Source organism: Somniosus microcephalus, chromosome 1 (genome assembly GCF_052327205.1).
Source record: "Somniosus microcephalus isolate GS21.2 chromosome 1, FLI_Smic_1.0, whole genome shotgun sequence".
Classification (NCBI taxonomy): Eukaryota; Metazoa; Chordata; class Chondrichthyes; order Squaliformes; family Somniosidae; genus Somniosus; species Somniosus microcephalus.
The window spans coordinates 63,763,726-63,785,713 of NC_140987.1; the positions used below are offsets into that span (position 1 = coordinate 63,763,726).

The 21,988-nt window shown below is 48.1% G+C and overlaps 1 protein-coding gene across 1 annotated transcript; it reads left to right on the forward strand.

Annotated features, from left to right (window-relative positions):
* The first annotated feature begins 9,584 nt into the window (after window positions 1-9,584).
* Window positions 9,585-13,983, forward strand: LOC147124140 (claudin-23-like). Its single transcript, XM_085982703.1, has 2 exons — window positions 9,585-10,904; window positions 12,284-13,983. Exon 1 carries the CDS (start codon window positions 10,179-10,181, stop codon window positions 10,875-10,877), a length of 699 nt encoding a protein of 232 aa, XP_085838829.1. The 5' UTR covers window positions 9,585-10,178; the 3' UTR covers window positions 10,878-10,904; window positions 12,284-13,983.
* Window positions 13,984-21,988: the final 8,005 nt, after the last annotated feature.

Genomic DNA, 21,988 nt, shown 5'->3' on the forward strand with positions numbered 1-21,988 from the left:
ATGCCACCTTCCATACCAGTGCTTCCGACTTGTCTTCCTTTTTCCTGAACCGAGGATTCCCCTCTACTGTGGTTGACACGGCCCTCGACCGTGTCCGTTCTATCTCCCGCACTTCTGCCCTCACCCCTGCCCCTCCCTCCCGGAACCACGATAGGGTTCCCCTTGTCCTCACCTTTCACCCCACCAGCCTCCACATTCAACAGATCATCCTCCGCCATTTCCGCCACCTCCAGCGTGATCCCACCACCAAACGTATCTTCCCCTCACCTCCCCATTCAGCATTCCGAAGGGACCGCACCCTCCGTGACACCCTGGTGCACTCCCCTATCACCCCCAACACCCCTTCCCCTTTGCCCGGCACCTTCCTGTGCAAGTGCAGGAGATGCAACACATGCCCTTATATCACCCCCCTTCCCACTGTCCAGGGCCCCAAACACCCCTTCCAGGTGAAACAGCGATTTACTTGTACTTCTTGCAATTTAGTATACTATATTTGCTGCTCACAATGCGGTCTCCTCTACATTGGGGAGACCAAACGCAGATTGGGTGACCGCTTTGCGGAACACCTCCGTTCAGTCCGTAAGGGGGACCCCGAGCTCCCGGTGGCCTGTCACTTTAATTTTCTGCTCCATTCCCACTCAGACCTCACCATCCTCGGCCTCTTACACTGTTCCACTGAAGCTCAATGTAAGCTCGAGGAACAGCACCTCATCTTTCGATTAGGCACTTTACAGCCTTCTGGACTCAACATAGATTTCATCAATTTCAGATCATAACCTCGGCCCCTATCATATTTATATTTTTTATCCACACTTTTTGTCTGTCTCTTTTTTCTTCTCTCCCACAGGGCAGCTGTCTTTCATTCTGCCAGCACAATTTACACTTCATCTAGAGTCATCCTTGGTTTCTTAACCTGTCCCATTACCATCTCCTTTTGCCTTGAATATCTCTCAATGTCTCTTAACCTCTCCTGCCTTCTATCCTATCACAGACCTTCCCTTCTGTTCTTTCATCCCCTCCCCCTTTCCCAGCCCCGACACTTGCTTAAAAATTTGTTCCATTTCCCGCTTTTTTCCAGTTCTGACGAAAGGTCATCAACCTGAAACGTTAACTCTGTTTCTCTCTTCACAGACGACACAAAGCTGGGTGGGCGTGTGTGCTGTGAGGAGGATGCCAAGAAACTCCAGTATGATTTAGACAGGTTGGGTGATTGGGCAGAAGCATGGCAGATGCAATATAACGTGGATAAATGTGAGGTTATCCACTTTGGTGGCAAAAACAGGAAGGCAAATTATTATCTGAATGGCAATAGATTGGGAGAAGGGGAAGTGCAACGAGACCTGGGCGTCCTTGTGCACCAGTTGCTGAAGGTAAGCATGCAGGTGTAGCAGGCAGTTAAGAAGGTAAATGTTATGTGGCCTTCATAGCGAGAGGGTTCAAGTACAGGAACAAGGATGTCTTGCTGCAGTTGTACAGGGCCTTGGTGAGACCACATCTTGAGTATTGTGTGCAGTTTTGGTCACCTTATCTGAGGAAGGATGTTCTTGCCATGGAGGGAGTGCAGCGAAGATTCACCAGACTGATACCTGGGATGGCAGGAATGACGTATGAGGAGAGATTGGGTCGATTGGGCTTATACTCACTGGAGTTTAGAAGAATGAGAGGGGATCTCATTGAAACTTATAAAATTCTAACAGGACTAGACAGACTAGATGCAGGAAGGATGTTCCCGATGGCGGGGGAGTCCAGAACCAGGGGTCACAGTCTAATGATAAGGGGTAAGCCATTTAGGACAGAGATGAGGAGGAATTTCTTCACCCAGAGAGTGGTGAACCTGTGGAATTCTCTACCACAGAAGGTAGTTGAGACCAATTCATTAAATATATTCAAGAAGGAGTTAGATATATTTCTTAAGGCTAAAGGGATCAAGGGATATGGGGAGAAGGCAGGGACAGGGTACTGAGTTTGGATGATCAGCCATGATCTCATTGAATGGCGGAGTAGGCTCGAGGGGCTGAATGGCCTACTCCTGCTCCTATCTTCTATGTTTCTATGTTTCACAGATGCTGCCTGACCTGCTGAGTATCTCCAGCATTTTGTTTTTATTTCAGATTTCAAGCATCTGCGGTATTTTCTTTTTGAGCTACTTTTAAGTGTCATGTGTTAAATTAAAGTGGGTTTGCACCAGTTGGAAATCCTGCTTGCAGCCAAATGCTGCAGCCACTGAGACAAAAATGTGTTTGCTATATTAATAACCCCGGCATTGAAGATGTGTCCCACAACCCTTTGGGGAAAGGAGTAATTGATTATCTCGTCTCAGTCTCCCATCAGGTGTTCAGCCCAGTTGACGGGAAGCCCAAGGGGTGTGTAAACCCAGCATGGGGTTCTCTGGAGGTAAGCTGCCTTCATTGATAGACCAGCCTCTGGTTGGGAAAGAGGTTGCCAACCCTCCAGGATTAAAAAAAAATTCTTGGAATGTGGGCAAGGCTGGCACTTGTTGCCCATCCCTTGTTGCCCAGTGACCTGGCAGACTTGCTAGGCCACTTCAGAGAGCAGTTAAATGTCAACCACATTAATGTGAAACCGGATTGGCCAGACCAGGTAAGGACAGCAGGTTTCCTTCCCTAAAGGGGATTAAGTGAACCAGTTGGATTTTTGCAACAATCCGACAACTTCATGGTCACTTTTACTGATACTAGCTTTTTATTTCCACATTTTTTAACCTGAATTTAAATTTTCAAATTGCCATAGTAGGACTTGAGCTCATATTCTCTGGATTATCAATCCAGTAACATAACCCCTACATCATTGTACCCCGATTGTTCTGTAGTCTCCAGGAATTAAGGATTAATCTACCAGACACTGCTGCGAGCAGTCATATGAAAAATCATAGGGCCATTAAAAATATTGTGCATTTTTTTTTCTTTTTTTTTAAAAACACTTTTGTTTATTAGTTCTAAAAAATATTGGCGATGGAAAAAATCACCAACTAAAAGTTTAACTAAAAGTCAAGACTCATCCAATCAGGTGATGAAGAATCTGTTCGCTTTCCAATCAGCGCTGTGAGGACAACCAATGGCGAGAGTGTGGGGCGGGCCAGGAAATCATGTAATGAAACCTCAGGAAAATGTCCAATTAGAGTTGTCAATCTGTGGGATTAGAGCTACTTTCCTTATTAATTAACTCATTGATTTGCTTATTAATGCATACTTTATAGAAACACGCATATATACAATCATATAATTAACTTACAAAGCAAAATAACCAATCATAACCAGCTTGCAGCAATGGTAGATGGGAAAATAAGCTAACTTGACTGACTTTAATAAAGCAGCGTAGACAATAGAGCATTCAAACTAAAAGACATGATGTCACAGACCTTGAAAAGATGGGAGTTATAATAACTCGAGAAAAACAAGACAGCAGCTGGGGCTGGAATCTATGCAACCATAGAACTAGACTGATAAGGTAGCAAAACAGACAGATAAGGAAGGGGTCTGCATACGACTTAAAAAAATGAACGTTTTATGCTTTGTTTCTTTAAAAAGAACTTAGTGGGAAAACACACAAGAATGAACCTGGGTAAGGCCAGGTGATACAGGAGATCCTATGGAAATAAAGAGGTTATGTGGAAGTGAGCAATTGGTTCAGTAAGACTCCATGGGGGAGAAATTCGGTTGATAGCGCCACCGATTAACGCCTAAAGAGGCCGAGAAGTGGGGCGCTAGCCAATTTCCGGGCGGGCGCAAGGCGCCTAGCGCCTCGTCCCAAATTGAGCATGCATTTGGCGCCGGTGCTAAATCTTAGCGCCTGCTCATGGGCGCAGGCTGATTATGACGTCATTTGAGTGTGCAACGCCTTTTGGGCGCCCCGGACCGGAAATTCAGTGGCGCCGCCCTCCGTAGCGCCTGGCGCTAATAGTGACAGCTTACCTGGGCCTCACCAAGCCGCTTTCGGACTGGAGGAGCGTTATTTAAAGGGGACTGGTGTGGTTTAAAAGCGGCAGCCATTTTTGGATCACAACTTCCTCGAGAGCTACAAAGAGTTGCTGAGCTGCACACTGAGAGCCATTTGACCACTGAGCCAGCGCAGGCAGACGATCTTCAGCCTTCTGACCATCACCTTGCTGTTGGTGAGCCTTGACAACGGGGAACCTTCCTGTGGGCACTTATTATGGGGGCTGCATTGGAGGGGAACGTCCTGCTGCTGAATCATCTGGAAAGGGCACTGAGACGCAGGGAGAGGGGGGCGGGCATGGCCAGACGGAGGAGGGCCAACAGACGTCACCACAGCAGACCTTATGCTGGCAGGGTTATCCGACAGCAGTTTTCCTACATGAACATGCCGGAGGAGCAGTGTGTGAGAAGGCTGCGATTTAGAAAGGAGGTGGTGACTGAGCTGTGCCAGCTGCTTCAGCTAGATCTGCAGCCTCAGATAAGGTGCAGGACATCTCTGTCGGCGGCTGAGAAGATGGCTGCTGGCCTGAACTTCTACGTGAGCGGCTCTTCTCAGGCTGCGCGTCAGAGGCTGATCAGAGGTAGCTTCTAGGCCCCTCTCACGGAATGCTTGCTGCCATTCCAAGAACAGGAATGGAACTGGTCTGATACCCCCAAGCCTATGAAGGGCAAGATGCATGTAAATAGCAAGCATGGCCATTGTAAATGAAGAAAGTGTTTCATTACACAAAATGTGGTTCCTTCAAACATGAGAAAGCTATGGCAACAGAAAGCAAAACTAATGCACTGACACATAACTGCCTCTCACACCCAGGAGACTGTCCAAAACATAAATCACATTCCGACCATCTTCCTTGGCCTTGATTCCACTGCGCCAACCAAAGCATCCAATGCCCCATCAGTGAGGTGTTCCGCCCTCTGCCTCACCCTTTCCATGTCTTGCTAGGCTGGTGCGCCACAGGTAGGCTCCCACCGCTTTGAAGGCCTACAAGGCAGTGAGTGTGTCTGGTGATGCCAATTGACCTGCCCCTTTAAGAGCTGGCCGGCGCCACTGTGTCTCAGGGAAAGTGATTATTGACAGCACCCTCGCTGCGCCCCGCCGCCGCGAAATTGGGTTGCGCCACCGGGATAGCGCCTTAAGAGTAGCGTGCAGTGCCTGATTTAGCGCCGCAATCACCTTTAGGGGCGCTGCAACCCAATATCGCGCTAGGTGGCGCTAAATTGCGCCTGGCACTAAACTTTGCGCATCGCCAGGACTAGCGCCCGAAACGCGGCTATACCGAATTTCCAGGTCCATAGGTTTGAATGGAAAGAAAAGGTATAAAAAGGAGATCCCAGGAAGGGATAATTGTAAAAGACTGGAGCCTGACACCTGGAGGGGAGGATAATAGACTCAGGGGGGATTGTGCTGGAAGATGTGGGACACCTGGAGGTGAGAATAGCGGACTCAGAGGACCGTGCCAGAGGGACCAGACAACTCCTATTGTGACTTTTACCCAAGGCATAATGGGGTAGTATGACTAAGTTTTGTGCTTTGTTACTGCTGCTTAAGACACCGTAAGAGATGTTGATCCTTGATTGTACTGAAGAAAATCAAGAAATAAAGTTTTAATCAATGCTATCAATTTGGGTCACGTTGAATCTTTTGGAATTAAAGATCATAAAAAGGAGGAACTTACAAATCCTAGGGATGACCCTCTCGCTTCCTGTGAATGCAGGGAGAAAAAAGATTGAACAGATGTTAGTAGGACAGCCAGTTCCAACAAAGCCTGCATGTTCCATGTTACCCTACACCTCCCTGGTACCCTACACCTCCCTGGTACCCTACACCTCCCGATACCCTACACCTCTATGGTACCCCACACCTCCCTGGTACCCTACACCTCCCTGGTACCCTACACCTCCCTGGTACCCTACACCTCCCTGGTACCCTACACCTCCCTGGTACCCCACACCTCCATGGTGCCCCACAGCTCCATGGTACCCCACACCTCCATGGTACCCCACACCTCCATGGTATCCTACACCTCCATGGTACCCCACACCTCCATGGTGCCCCACAGCTCCATGGTACCCTACACCTCCCTGGTGCCCTACACCTCCATGGTACCCTACACCTCCCTGGTACCCCACACCTCCATGGTACCCCACACCTCCATGGTGCCCCACAGCTCCATGGTACCCCACACCTCCATGGTACCCCACACCTCCATGGTATCCTACACCTCCATGGTACCCCACACCTCCATGGTGCCCCACAGCTCCATGGTACCCTACACCTCCCTGGTGCCCTACACCTCCATGGTACCCTACACCTCCCTGGTACCCCACACCTCCCTGGTGCCCTACACCTCCATGGTACCCTACACCTCCCTGGTACCCCACACCTCCATGGTACCCCACACCTCCATGGTGCCCCACACCTCCATGGTACCCTACACCTCCATGGTGTCCTACACCTCCATGACACATTACACCTCCGTGGTACCCCACACCTCCATATTACAAATCCCATGGTCCCCAATTTATATTTATTCATTTTTATGAGTTCAGGGAGGTATGTTGGAAAGGAGACAATGTGGCAGCAACGAATTTATTTTTGCTGTGTGCATGCATAAGCTTGTCCTTATTGTTAAAAATCCTACCTCACATTGACTTGCAACTTACACTTACATAATGCCTTATGTAGAAGGATTCAGAACACTTTTCAATGGAAGAGGTGGATAATGAGCTGGAAGTAAAAGAACTGAGTCGACACTAAAGGCACTGTCTCTTTGCCCCACCACTGGTGGCCGTACCTTCAGCCCCATAAGCCCCCTGCTCTGGAATTACCTCCATAAACTCCTCCGCTTCCCCACCTCCTAAGCTCTTGGTCACCCCTCCTAATCGCTCCTTCTTTGGCTGAGTGTCCATTTTTCTGTTACACCTCTGAAGCACCTTGTTGTGTGATAGTGGTGGTGATGTTATTGTTGTACCGCACTTGGAATGCTGCGTCCAGTTCTGTTCACTAAGACACAAGAGAGAGGAGGGGAGAGAGATGCACACAAGCACAAAGACACAGAACAAGACCAACAGAGACGGAAAACCTGAGAACGAGGAAAATAGAGAGATAAATAATGACAGAAAGAGAGGCATAAAGCAATAGACACACATGCAGACGGAGGGACAGGAGAGAGTGAGAGAAAAATGGTGACTGAGACAAAGAGTTGTAGAGAAGATAGAGACACACACTGAGACACAGAAAGAAAGACAGACAGATTCTGTTACATGACAGCTAAACACAAGCTTTCCAACTTACACTTATTTCTGAACACTTACCCACTCATTACTGAATAACACCTGTACTTTTTTATACACATATTATCTCATTGCACTGGCAATGTTTTGTAAAGTGTGAGCTTTGGCTCAGTGGGTAGCACCCTCACCTCTGAATCAGAAGGTTGTGGGTTCAAGTCCAACTCCAGAGACTTGAGCACATAATCTAGGCTGAGACTCCAGTACAATACTGAAGGAGTGCTGCACTGTCAGAGGTGCCGTCTTTCAAATGAGATGATAAACTGAGGCCCCGTCTGCACTCTCAGGTGGACGTAAAAGATCCCATGACACTAATCGAAGAAGAGCAGGGGGAGTTTATCCCAAACTGTATCCCTCAACCAACACCATTAAAACAGATCATATGGTCATTATCTCATTGATGTTTGTGGACCTTGCTGTGTGCAATTTGGCTGCTGGGTTTCCCTACATTACAACATTGACTACACTTCAAAACAAAAGTACTCCATTTGCTGTAAAGTACTTTAGGATGTCCTGGGGTCCTGAAAGGCACCATATAAATGCAACTTCTTTATCAAACAGACAAAATGTAGGTTTGTCATTTCCTTTGATGCCAGTATAGCTAAGAATGCTGGTTGCTTATGTATAAGCTTTTGACCCGCTGTTCCCCCTTCCACATTTTTTTTCAACCGACTAATCAAGCAGGGATTCTACTGTGGCAGGAAAGACTAGTCAGAAACATCACTCTACCCCCTTCCAATCCCACTTTCTTCTGCACCCCCATTTCTCCCTTGACCCCTCTGTCATCGCAAACTACCGCCAAACTCAACAACAATAACTTGCATTTATATAGCGCCTTTATTGTAGTAAAATGTCCCAAGGGACTTCACAGCAGTGGTATTAAACAAAATTTGACACCGAGTCACATAAGGAGATATTAGGACAGGTGACCAAAATGTTGATCAAAGAGTTTTAAGAATAGTCTGAAAACAAGAGAGGTAGAGAAATGGAAAGGTTTAGGGAGGACATTCCAGAGCTTAGGACCTAGGCAGCTGAAGGCTCCTGTGAAGTGACTTGGGATGTTTTACTATGTTAAATGCAAGTTGTTGTTATATGTGAGTGGGTAAAACTGTTGCAGATGGTGTTCAATGTGGGGAAGTGTGAGGTCATCCACTTTGGATCTAAGATAGATCAGGGTATTTTCTAAATGTTGAGATGCTAGGAATTGTGGAGGAACAGAGAGATTTATTGGTCTGTGTACAGAAATCACTAAAAGCTAATTAACAGGTAAAATTTTTTTATTAAAATGGCTCATGGGATGTTGGTCTTTATCTGAAGGGGGCTGGAATAGAAAGTGGTAGGAGTTATGCTGCAGTTATATAAAGCTCTGGTTAGGCTTCATCTGGAATACTGGGCTCCGTACCTCAGGAACGATATATTGGCCTTGGAAGGGTTGCAGCACAGATTTACCAGAATGATACCAGGGCGAAACGGGTAAAATTATGAGGACAGGTTGCATAGAGTAGACTTAAATTCCCTTGAATATAGAAGATTAAGCAGTGATCTAATTGAGGTGTTTTAAGATGGTTAAAGGATTTGATCATAAATGCCAGTTATATAAATGCAACTTATTGCTGATAGGGTAGATGGAGAGAAACTATTTCCTCTGGTGGGGAGTCCAGAACAAGGGGGCGTAACATTAACATTACAGCTAGACAACTCAGGGGTGAAGTCAGGAAGCACTTGTTCATAAAAAGGGAATTGGAAATCTGGAACTTTTCCCCCCAAAATGCTGTTGAGGCTGGGTCAATTGAATTGTGTCAAAACTGTTCGCCTGTCTTTTGAATTCTTCGCACCACTCCCACTCTGACCTCTCTGACCTCGGCCTCCTACACTGTTCCAGTGAAGCTCAATGTAAACTCGAGGAACAGTAGCACATCTTTCGATTAGGTACTTTACAGCCTTCCGGACTCAACAGTGAGTTCAACAATTTCAGATCTTAGCCTCTGCCCACATTTTTTTGGGCGGCAGCTGTTGCTTATGATTTTGATATTCCAATTTACACCTCCTCTAGACCCATCTTTTGTATCTTAACTTGTCCCATTACCATCTCCTTTTGCCTTGCACCATCATTCCTTTTGTCATTTAATCTCTCCTGCCTTCCATCCCATCACAGACCTTCCCTGAGGTTTCCTTCCCCTTTTCCCTGCCTCTTTTATTACTTAAAACCTTACATCTCTAACTCCTTCCAGTTCTGACAAAAGGCCATCGCTCTGAAACGTCAACTCTGTTTCTCTCTCCACAGATGCTGCCTGAGTTGCTGAGTATTTCCAGCATTTTGTTTTTATTCCTAAATGACTGCTGTTTTTACAGAAGCAAGGTTCTTGTGCGGTCTGAAACGTGAACATGAGCTAAACCGGTTGGTGCATTTCTCATTCTGCTGTGCATACCAACAGAACACGAAATATGTGTGTGGTTTGCATGTCAGTATCCATCGAAACCCAAACAGAAACTCGTTTAAAGGACGCTGAGGTGCGCATACCTTCCTTGATAATTGCAGCACGCTTTGATTAGAACCACACCCCCCCCTTCCCCCAATAAACAATAAACTTGGCACCAAATAAGTTTGACTTCATCTACTTTCACTTCTTTTTAGGAAAACCCGTTTTCTTACTTTGATAGGGTGGAGCCTGAAATGAGATTGCAATCCACCTGATTGCGGGGCGGGGCTGAAGCAACTAAACTGTAAGCGGCGGATGGGTTTTGTGTTTTCTTGTTCACTGGCAGGAGCAAAAACCTGCCTTTCTGATTTCCGTGTAACCCGAGAGCCTTGGCTCGCCCTGCCGCTTGCCTGCAGTCGTTGAAGATTTACAGGGTCAATTCGGATCCTGGCTGTTGGACCGAAGCGGTCAGCTCTTTGAGTTTGTGAGCGGGAGAGGCGCTCTCAGCATGCGGACCCCGGCGGTGATGATCTTGGGGCTGGTCCTTGCCCCCGTGGGGTATGTGCTGATCCTCACCTCCACCGTGGCTCCTGCCTGGAGAGACGTGACCGAGATTCCCAACGGGGCTCAGGATGAGATCCACCACCAGGGGCTGTGGGAGATCTGCAAGGACCTGCAGTCGGTGCGGGAGCTGTCCTGCAATCTGAGCGACGATGCCTACTTTGATTACCAAGTGATCAGCATAGCGAGAGGTCTGATGATCGCCTCCTTGGTCGTGTCCGCTGCTGGGATCCTGGTGGCCTCCTGGGGAGTCCGCTGCTGGACCGAAATGCCCAACTGCGTGATCGCGGGAGCAGGAGGGGTCATTCTTGTGGTCGGAGGGGCCTTGACCCTGATCCCGGTCTCCTGGTACACGGATCGACTCAAGCAGATCCCCAACACGGTGGCTGGCACCAGGATCAGTGTCGGGTACGCCGTCGTCCTCGGCTTCATTGGCGGCAGCCTAATAATCATCGGCGGCATTCACCTGCTGTTTAGCTTCGGCAAGATGAGGAAAAGCAAGAGTCCAGCGGGGAAGACATATTACCCGAAGACCTCAACCCATCCTGGGAGCAGATATCCCACTGGGATTTCCAACCCAGTCACTGTAATAGACCTACCAATCTCCAGTCGCTCTGCTCCAGCTCCCTGGGATGACGATTTGTAGACAGAGCAGATGCAATTCGGTTGAGAGGTGATGGGTTTTAACAACTTGGAATTAGATAGAATGTACTACACAGAAACAGGCCATTTCGACCAACTGGTCCATGCTCTAGAGGAGCCTCCTCCCACCCCTCCTCCTCTCACCCACATCAACATATTCTCTATTCCTTTCTCATGTGTTTATCTAGCGTTCCCTTAAATGCATCGATGCTATTCCCTTCAACCACTCCACGTGGTAGCAAGTTCCCCATTCTAACCACTGTCTTGGTAAAGAAGTTCCTCCTGAGTTCCCTATCGGATTTATTAGTGACTATCTGATATTTATGGCCCCTAGTTTTGGACTCCTCCACAAGTGGAAACATTTTCTCTACTTCTACTCTATCAAACACTTTCATAATCTTAATGACTTCTATCAGATCACCTCTCAGTCTTCTCGTTTCGAGAGAAGAGTCCCAGCCTGTTCAGTCTTTTCTGATAGGTATAACCACTTTGTTCTGGTATCATCTTGTAAATCTTTTTTGCACCTTCACCAGTGCCTGTGTATCCTTTTTATAATATGGCAACCAGAACTGTGCAGACTACTCGACAAGTGTAGTCTAACCAAGGTTCTATATAAGTTTAACATAATTTCTCTGCTTTTCAATTCTATCCCTCTAGAAATGAACCCAGTGATTTGTTTGCTTTTTTATGGCCTTATTAACCAGTGTCACAACTTTTAGTGATTTTTATATTTGTACCCCTAGATCCTTATGCTCCTCTACCCCATTTAGACTCCAAGCAGTATGTGGCCTCCTTATTCTTCCTACCAAAATGCACCACCTCACAATTATCTATATTGAAATTAATTTGCCAATTACACACCCATTCTGCAAGTTGATTATTGTCTTTCTTTAACTTGTTGCAGTCCTCCTCAGTATTGACTATATCCCCCAATTGCATGTCGTCCACAAATTTTGAAATTGTACTTCTGATTCCTGAGTCCAAATTGTTTATGTAAACCCAGCACCGATCCCTGAGTAGCTGCCCTTAACCCCATCTCTGTGTTTTCTGTTTTGTAGCCAGCTTGCTATCCATTCTGCTGCTTGTCCCCTGACTACATGTTCTGACCTTATTCATCTACTATCATTACCTTATCAAAGTCCTCTTGAAATTCCAAATATATTACATCTACTGCATTCCCTTGTCTACTCTTTCTGTTACTTCGTCAAAGAATTCAAAAAGGTTGGTCGAGTATGAAATCTATGCTGACTATTCGTTATTATTTTTTCATAATTTAGATGTATTTCTAACTTAACATAAATAAAAGTGATTTAGTTCTGATTATCCTCTAATGCAGAGGTTATCGTTAGCATTTGTTCCTGTGCCTCAGTACCTGAAATTAATTGTGCGTATGTATGTTTTCACTCCAAGGCTTCTTCGGCACCACCTCCCAAACCTGGCACCTCCACCATCTAGAAGGACAAGGGCAGCGGGTGTATGGGAACGCCACCACCTCCCAAGTGCCCCTCCAAGTTGCACACCATCCTGACTTGGACATATATTGCTGTTTCTTCATCGTCGCTGGATCAAAATCCTGGAACTCCCTAACTAACAGGACTGCACGTGGACTGCAGCAGTTCAAAAAGAAGGCTCACCACCACCTTCTCAAGGGCTACTAGGGATGGACAATGCCATTCATTGCTGAAGAACTCAATGGAAGCAGCAATTGGATATATTTCTTCAGTAAATGCAGGGAGGAAGTAACCACAAGCCAGAATTTTTTCTAAAACGTTGCCGTTTCCACAAGTTAATAAGCAATAAACTTTAGGAAACGGGCAAGTGTTTGACAATGGGCAAGTACTAACAAATGAAGGATGATAATGTACAGCAACATCATTTTTTAGGAACACAATTGAGAAGTTTGCATGAGAAAATAATAGGAATTATTAAAAAGATATGCTGAAATCTGTAGCTGGCAGGATTAAAATTAAAAGTTACCCAGGGTAATTGTAAAATTGCTCTGTGGCTAGTAATGGTTCAATCTGTTGTGCAAGCTCGAAGTGGTGGAATTTGAGATATGTTTGGGTTAGTGAATCAATACTGAAATGCCGTTGTTACTATCACCAATAGGAATCTGGGTTGTTAAGGCAAGCAAGATTCAATATGTGCATATGCCTTTTCTAAATAAAGCAGTCAAGAGACACTGCGTTATCCCAGTGTCATCAAACAAAAGTGCCCCCTTGTAAAGGGGAACAACTAATAAAGAATAAACCATAAAACGACAAAGGGAACTTATAAAGTTAAATAATATTATTTCCAGTGTCCGCTATCCAGTGCCTGCGGTGCCCACTGTTTGCGGATGGAATATGTGCATATGTGATGGTGAGTGTAAGGGGTCATCCCGCGACCCTGTGCTCCCTGCAGGGATTGTAGGCCACAGAATCGGGGCTACAATGTTGCAGCCAGACCTTCGAACCACACTCCCGATGGTCACAGCGTCCCTGCTGGGAGCACTGGATCATCCCTTTAATATACTCCTTACACCAGTGACTTTATAAAATAACAGGATTCAGGCAGTGCCATCAAATGTGGCCGAAAGTGTAGACTCCCAATAAATCAAATGTGACATTTACAACAAAAAAAGTGACTCAAACTCCAAAGTATGAAGGTGAATAAACCATTTACATTTAAAAACTTTATGGAACAGACCGGGAGATAGAGATGGTGTCATCAAAGTGAAAGGGGGAATTGGGTAAATATTTAGCAAAGATAGGGTTTTAGGGATAAAGAGAGATATAGAGGGGCGGTATTTTTCAACTGTTGTGAATGTGATGGATTCAGTGTTTTTTTCAGTCTTGTACATTTTTCTGCATGTTTAATGTATTTTTCATTTTAGGTTGATATTAAAGACAAATGACAAGAGTTCTACCCCCTTTGCCAGCACCCACAAGTAGCCAAGTGTACAGACAGCAGTGGATATATACAATAAGAGTTCCACAGTTGCAATGAACGTTAACTTGATACTATAAAGCAATGATACAATCTGTTGTTTTAGAAGAATTTGTACCATCAGTGTTTTGTAGTTTTCTTGTCTGTATAATTATCTTAAATAAACTGGACTATTCATTTTAGTATGACTGATATTTAACACCCAGGTGGTGTCTGGTGCAGAATGTTTTGGTAAAAGGGTAATTGTTAAGCCTGTGACACCCCAGCCCATTTGTGCCACACACAAAGTGCAGCTTTCAGTTCTTGGGAGACTCTGTCTGCTCCTGGAAACAGAGCCAAGGGTGATAGGGGAGGAAACCCCCCATTGAAACCAAGAGCGGTAGGGGAAGAACGCCTGGCTGGAGAGTCTAGAACTAGGGGGCATAGTCTCAGGATAAGGGGTCGGCCATTTAAGACTGAAATTAATTCACTCAGAGGGTTGTGAACAACATTCCCCCATATTTACTTTTTGGGTGTGCGATCCATTTAAGGGGCTGCACGGCCCTTTCAAAGTTCCGTGCGTGCGCAAAGTTTCACAGTTGAAAAGCCCGTCCTGGGCTGCGTGAACGTTGGTTGTGAATCTTTGGAATTCTCTGCCCCAGAGGACTGTGGATGCTGAATCGTTGAGTATATTCAAGGCCGAGATAGATAGATTTTTGGACTCAAGGGATATGGAGATTGGGCGGGAAAGTGGAGTTGAGGTCGATGATCAGCCATGATCTTATTGAATGCTCGAGGGGTCGTATGGCCTACTCCTGTTCCTAATTCTTATGTTCTTATTTAACAGTGGGGTTTGATACTCAGCTCGGAATCAAAGGCAGTGCACTGTCTGATTCAATCAGAGTGAGTAAGTGGGAAGGGGGCTAGAAGCAGAGTCTACATCAATGCTGTGATAAGGTACAAAATTTCTAGCATGAGTTAGATAGGGTGGTTTCAGTTTTGCCAAAGTTGAACTGGAGGCAGTTGTAGCCCAACTTGATGTCAGACAGCCTCGAACAGAGTCGAAGATAAAAAGGTTGGTGTTGCATAAAGGTGGGCCCCATCCTTAGATGAGGCAGCATAGTATTAAGGTAGGATCTCAGGATAGTGTAGAACCTTTATTCAGATTTGCAGAAGATAGTTTGTCCTTTTGCTGGAATCACCCATAAATGTCAGTGTGCAATCAGGTGCAGCTCAAAAAAATCCATCAGGTGATCTTTGGTGAGAACTAGGCAGCACCGTCAGCAGCTGTAGGGCAGATAACAGCTTTCCCTATTCATGCCTCTTACCCCACGTCATTTTAAGCAAAGGAACATTTAGGCAGTAGGCGGCTCAAAAAAATAATTCCCTCCTCCCACCACATTGCAAAAGCCAAGGAGTGAACCAAAGCAAATAGCTGGGGCTTTGTGACTTGGCAAATCAACATTCATCTGAATGCAATAGCCCAGCTGCTATAGGTGAATTCCATTCCCCTCCCCGCCCCACACACTTCTATTTCTGATGCAGGTTTGAACATTTGTTATTTATTTCACAAGGCAGAGCTGTAGCTGACACAGACTGGTTTTGCCTGTTTGCTCTGTCATCTTAAAAAAGCAAGCAGTGCCTCAACAATGACGTGGCTAAAAGTGACATATCCTCATGCTGGTAAGAACAGCAGCTGTCTAAAGCTACTTTTAGATTTAGAACTCTCATTAAGCTCATAGGAAACATAAATGATTTGGATGAGAATGTAAAAGGTATGATCAGTAAGTTCGCAGATGACACGAAAATTGGTGGGGTGGTAAATTGCGAGGAGGAAAGCCTCAGGCTACAGGACGATATAAACGGGTTGGTCAGATGGGCGGAAAAGTGGCAAATGGAATTTAACCCTGAAAAATGCAAGGTGATGCATTTTGGACGGACAAATAAGGCAAGGGAATACACAATGAGTGGTAGGACCCTAGGAAGTACAGAGGGTCAGAGGGACCTTGGTGTACATGTACATAGATCCCTGAAGGCAGCGGAACAGGTAGATAAGGTGGTTAAAAAGGCACATGGGATACTTGCCTTCATTAGCCGTGGCATAGAATATAAGAGCAGGGAGGTTATGACGGAGCTGTACAAAACGCTGGTGAGGCCACAGCTGGAGTACTGTGTGCAGTTCTGGTCGCCTCACTATAGGAAGGATGTGATTGCTCTGGAGAGGGTGCAGAGAAGATTCACCAGGATGTTACCTGGGACGGAGCGCCTCAGCTATGAAGAAAGACTAAACAGGCTGGGGTTGTTTTCCTTGGAGCAAAGGAGGCTGAGGGGGGACCTGATTGAGGTGTACAAAATGATGAGGGACATAGATAGGGTAGACAAAGAGGAACTTTTCCCCTTAGTAGGGGGGTCAATAACAAGGGGGCATAGATTCAGGGTAAGGGGCAGGAGATTTAGAGGGGATTTGAGGAGGAACTTTTTCACCCAGAGGGTGGTTGGAATGTGGAACTCAATGCCTAAAAGGGTGGTAGAGGCAGGAACCCTCACAACATTCAAGAAGCATTTGGATGAGCACTTGAAATGCCATTGCATACAAGGCTATGGACCAAATGCTGGAAAATGGGATTAGACTGGACAGGGATGGATGGGCGGCGCAGACACGATGGGCCGAAGGGCCTCTTTCTGTGCTGTAAAACTCTATGACTCTATGAGATGACTATCAGTACAACGAGAGACGCGATTTCAGAGTGAAACAAAGCTTCACTTGAAGTCAATGGGGATCAGGGGGAAAACGCTCCACTGGCTGGAGTCATATCTAGCACAAAGGAAGATGGTTGTGGTGGTTGAAGGTCAATCATCACAGCCCCAGGACATCGCTGCAGGAGTTCCTCAGGGCAGTGTCCTAGGCCCAACCATCTTCAGCTGCTTCATCAATGAACTTCCCTCCAACATAAGGTCAGAAATGGGGATGTTCACTGATGACTGCAGTGTTCAGCACCATTCACAACTCCTCAGATAATGAAGCAGTCCATGCCCGCATGCAACAAGACCTGGACGACGTTCAGGCTTGGGTTGATAAGTGGCAGGCAACATTTGCGCCACAGAAGTACCAGGCAATGACTATCTCCAACAAGCGAGAGTCTAACCACCTCCCCTTGACATTCAATGGCATTACCAGCACCAAAACCCCCACTATCAACATCCTGAGGTTCACCATTAACCAGAAACTTAACTGGACCAGTCACATAAATACTGTGGCAACAAGAGCAGGTCAGAGGCTAGGTATTCTGTGGCGAGTGTCTCACCTCCTGACTCCCCAAAGCCTTTCCACCATCTACAAGGCACAAGTAAGGAGTGTGATGGAATACTCTCCACTTGCCTGGATGAGTGCAGCTCCAACAACACTCAAGAAGCTCGACACCATCCAGGACAAAGCAGCCCACTTGATTGGCACCCCATCCACCACCTTAAACATTCACTCCCTCCACCACCGGCGTACCGTGGCTGCAGTGTGTACCATCTACAAGATGCACTGCAGCAACTCGCCAAGGCTTCTTCAGCAGCACCTCCCAAACCTGCGACCTCTTCCACCTAGAAGGACAAGGGCAGCAGGCGCATGGGAACACCACCACCTCCAAGTTCCCCTCCAAGTCACACACCATCCTGACTTAGAAGTATATCGCCGATCCTTCATCGTCACTGGGTCAAAATCCTGGAACTCCCTACCTAACAGCACTGTGGGAGTACCATCACCACACGGACTGCAGCGGTTCAAGAAGGCGGCTCACCACCACCTTCTCAAGGGCAACTAGGGATGGGCAATAAATGCTGGCCTTGCCAGTGATGCCCAGATCCCATAAACAAATTTAAAAAAATCATCTTGCGATGGAATGCCTAATTGTGGGATAAATAGGCCGATTTGTGCGAGTCATGTGTACTTTTTGCACATGCACAAATCAGCATATTCCCCCTCCCTGGAGATCTAGGCATTTCTGGATTCAGGAGGTAAGTTAAGGCCCTCATCTCTGCACTCACAAAGCAAACTCCAATTTCAGTTACACCTCCAAATTACATTCAATTAATTTCTACAACTAAAGATTTGGTTCCAACTGGTTTTTAGGCCCATCTCAACTCCTTACTGTTTGTCCCCTTCAGTGTTCAAGGTAAAATGCTCTGGGCTGTTGCATTTTTCATAGTAGACCACCACGCTGTATTTCAAGTGGACTGTGTAGGCAGAGCTCACATAAAAAATCCTTCAAAATGAGATAAAACTTGGGAAAGGATTTATAAAATGATTTTAAAGAGAGCAGGAACTTCCTTCCGCAGCTGATCATTAATTGGTTTCACTGCCAATGCCTGTTGGTTAAAAAATCAACTGCAGTTAGAGTCTGGGGAAGGGATGGTCTGTGGAATTGTGAAAGTGAAATTCAACGCCCGTATATCAAACAGTTGATAGCAAAGAGCCACATTCCCACTCATTTGTATTGATGAGAAAACAGAAGCCACACCCAGAACAGTATGAAAATGGCACAAGAAGCCCAAGATAAGTGCCCCAATCTCCACATAGGTTACGAGACCAATGCAGCATGAGCTTTCCAGCACCAGGACCACCCCCATCTGCCCAATGGGCCTCGTCATGTTTTGACATTCATCATGAAATAAGTGAAAGGGCGAGTCGGCACTTGGGATGCAATAATGGGCAAGACGCAGAAGTGCTAATCAATAAATTTTATGTGGCATTATAAAAAAAGGAAACTTAACAAGATAACATTTGTCAAACAACCATGTGCATACCCTTGGCGAATTACAATTTCTTGAACTTATGCTTCTTACTGTTTCTGTGTGGTGCACCCCGTGTGACTTCAGCAGAGGTAGAGGCAGCTGCTCAGATACCTGCCCTGATTGCTGAGATGCTTTTGGCCTACGCTCTATGGCCTAGAAATTCAGTTGGGCGCGCCAGCCGTTAGCGCCTTAGGGGGAGTAGATCTCGAGCGCTAGGCGCTTATCGCCCGGGCGCAGCGCGATCTGCGCCTCTCCCCAACTTCAGGACACATTTAGCACCGGCGCAAAGTCTTAGCGCGCGCCCTGCTGCGCGCGCAGATCATGACGTCATTTAATAGTGCAACGCCCTTTGTGCGCCCCAAACTGGAACTTCACTCGCGCCGGCCCATTGTGCGCCGGGCGTCCCGAGCGACTGTGAAGTGGAACGGTACACAGGCCAGCCGGGCCGGGGGGAGCGCTAATTAAAGGGCACTTACCCAGCAGTATAAAGGCCAGCCATTTTGCAGCATTCACTCTTGTGCAACGGTTTTTTGGACAGAGACCAAGGAGGAGAGTTTACTGGTTTGGACCAACACTTGGACAGGTATTTTTGGCTCAGGCCAGAGCTTACCAATTATCTTAGCCTTCATTCAGAGCTCAGTGTTTGCCAGCATATAATGGGGGCTGCATTGGGTGGCAACGCTGAATTTCAGCCTTATGCCAGAAGGGCTTACAGACGCCGTGAGAGAGTGGCAGCCCTGGCTAGACGCAGAGGGGGCAACAGGCGTCGCCAACTGAGGCCTTACCCACGCAGGGTATACCGCCAGCAGACCTCCTATCTGACCATGTCTGCCGCGATGTGTGTTAGGAGGCTGCGATTCCGAAGGGAGGTGGTTACAGACATCTGCCGGCTGCTTCAGAGAGATCTGCAGCCACAGCTGATGCGCAGGACGTCTCTGTCGGTGGCAGTGAAGGTGACGGTGGCTCTCAACTTCTATGCCTCCGGCTCCTTCCAATCCGCTACTGGGGACATCGCTAACATCTCCCAGTTCGCCGTGCATTGCTGCATCCGCCAGGTGACCGAAGCCCTTTTCAGAAGGAGACATCAATTCATCTCCTTCCCCATGACCCTGGACAAGCAGCAGCAGCGTGCAGTGGGGTTTGCAAGAATAGCGGGCTTCCCCATGGTGCAGGGCGCCATTGACTGCACGCATGTGGCTTTGCGGGCACCTCTTGAGCATGCCGAGGATTACCGCAACTGGGAGGGCTACCATTCCCTCAATGTACAGCTGGTGTGTGACAACAGGCAGCGCATCCTAGCTGTCAATGCCCGCTTTCCAGGCAGCAGCCACGATGCCTTTATCCTGCGACAGACAACTGTGGCTGACATGTTCCAGGCACAGCCTCCCCCAAGAGGATGGCTTATCGGGGACAAAGGCTATCCTTTGTGTACCTGGCTCATGACCCCGCTCCGCGCGCCCACGACCCCTGCTGAAGAGGCATACAACGAGAGCCATCAAGCGACGAGGAGCCTCATAGAACAAACAATCGGCGTGCTCAAGCAACGGTTCTGCTGTCTCGACCGCTCCGGGGGAGCCCTCCAGTATTCGCAGGATCGAGTCTCCCAATTCGTCGTCGTTTGCTGCATGCTGCACAACCTGGCTATCCGCAGGACTCAGGCACTGCCACCTCACGTTGGACCACCACCTCAGGAGGAGGAGCAGGAGGAGCATGAGGACGACGAGGACGAGGAGTACCAGCCCAGGAGGGACGCACAAGGTCCAAGGGCCGCCCGTCGTCGGCTTATTGAACGTCACTTCCAGGCCCCCTGTCAGGGAATGGCTTGTGCCAATGATAGAACATGATTGCAGCCGCTCCGCAAGCCCTCAGCCAGTTAAGGCAACAAACACTTCAAAGATCAAACATGGACAATGTGAATAAATAAAATGCTTTATTGTACAAACTCTGGGCCCTTCCCACATGAAAACCAAAAACAGAGGAAACCCCCAAAAAACACTCAAACACATTACTCGCTCCCACAACCTGGGGAGGAGTAACAAAATAGGGCAACTAAAATGGCCGTCATTCTCGGCCTTCGTCCAAAACAAACATCACATCATCGGCCTTCAAAAAACAAACATCCAATTCTCGGCCTCAAGAAACAAACACAAATGGCCACACATTCGACTATTTGGCCCGCTAGGGCGATGCCTTGGCCATCTTTGGGTGGCCCCTGCCCGCCCTGCTGCTCCGCCTCAAAGTAAGGCCATTGGCTGCTGCAAGGCTGGGGGCAGGCTCCTGAGGGACACATGTCGTGACGGCAGATGCCCTTGGGGGTCGGCCTAGTCGAGGTCTGGGCGTCGAGCGGCCGGCTGTTGATTGCTGCAGCTGTGGCTGGCCAGCATCAGTCGCTGCAGCAGCTCCTGGCAGCTCCACTGGGGGAGTGGCAGTGGCGGCTGGAGGAATGGCGGCAAGCTGGCGGATGGCAGGCGCTCGCTGGTCGCCTGAGACACTGGCACTCGCCAAGGCCAGCACTGCAGCATGCACACCAATCTGCCGAGGGACAGACCGATGTGCTGCTGCAGCGCGCCGGGTGCCCTGGCGATGCCTGGCTGACACAGCGAGTGTGGCAGCAGTGAGTGCCCGTGTTGACCTGTTCACTGACCGCAGCAGAGCAGCCAGTGACTGGACGGCACCACTAATCACCTGGCCAGTCGCTGAAAGATCTGCCCGGTATTCCGCCCGACTGGTGGCCTCTAAGGGCCCGAACTCGGCCACACTCCGAGAGAGGGAATCGATGGACTCAGGCAACCGTGCCACTGCCGCCATGAGCTCCATGTGCCGGCGCTCCGAGTCCGCGGACAAGTCTTCGAGGCGTTCCATCTCCTCGGCGAAGAGCATCTCCTGACTGGAGGCCGGACTCTCCCTCTGGGGAGAAGGCCGCCGAGCTGGCCGACCCTTCCTGCGTTGCTGGAGGCCGCTGGGCCCAGCAATTGGACTCCCCTCCGACGCATCCCCCCTCTGGGGAGAAGGCCGCCGAGCTTCCACCCCCCTCCCGCCTTTCTGCAGCACGCAGGTCCCAGGAGCTCCCCTCCCCTTCGACACTTCCGCCACGCTGCCCTCCAGGGAAGACGTGTCCCCTACATTGGCATGGGTGGCCGCGGCTGAGGGTTCCCCTGATGGGCCGCCTTCCTCTTGCTCCTCCTCCTGCTCCTCCTCGGAGGGTCTGTCACTGGCAAGTTGAGGGACCTCCTCTTGACCATCTGAAAGGAGGAAGGCACAAGAGTAGCTTTAGAGTGAGGAGAAGGCGTCAGTGCGGGATGCATGAGTGGTGGCATTCAGCGCATTGGTCGGACAGTGGCAAAGGATGTAGATCTGATGCGCAAGTGGGACGAGAGAGGTGCAAAAGGTGATGTCCTTACCATTGCTTCCCAGAACAGGGTCGGC

What these genes read in the sequence shown, in the direction of transcription:
- LOC147124140 (XM_085982703.1), top strand. Translation starts at nt 10,179, where the DNA reads ATGCGGACCCCGGCGGTGATGATCTTGGGGCTGGTCCTTGCCCCCGTG.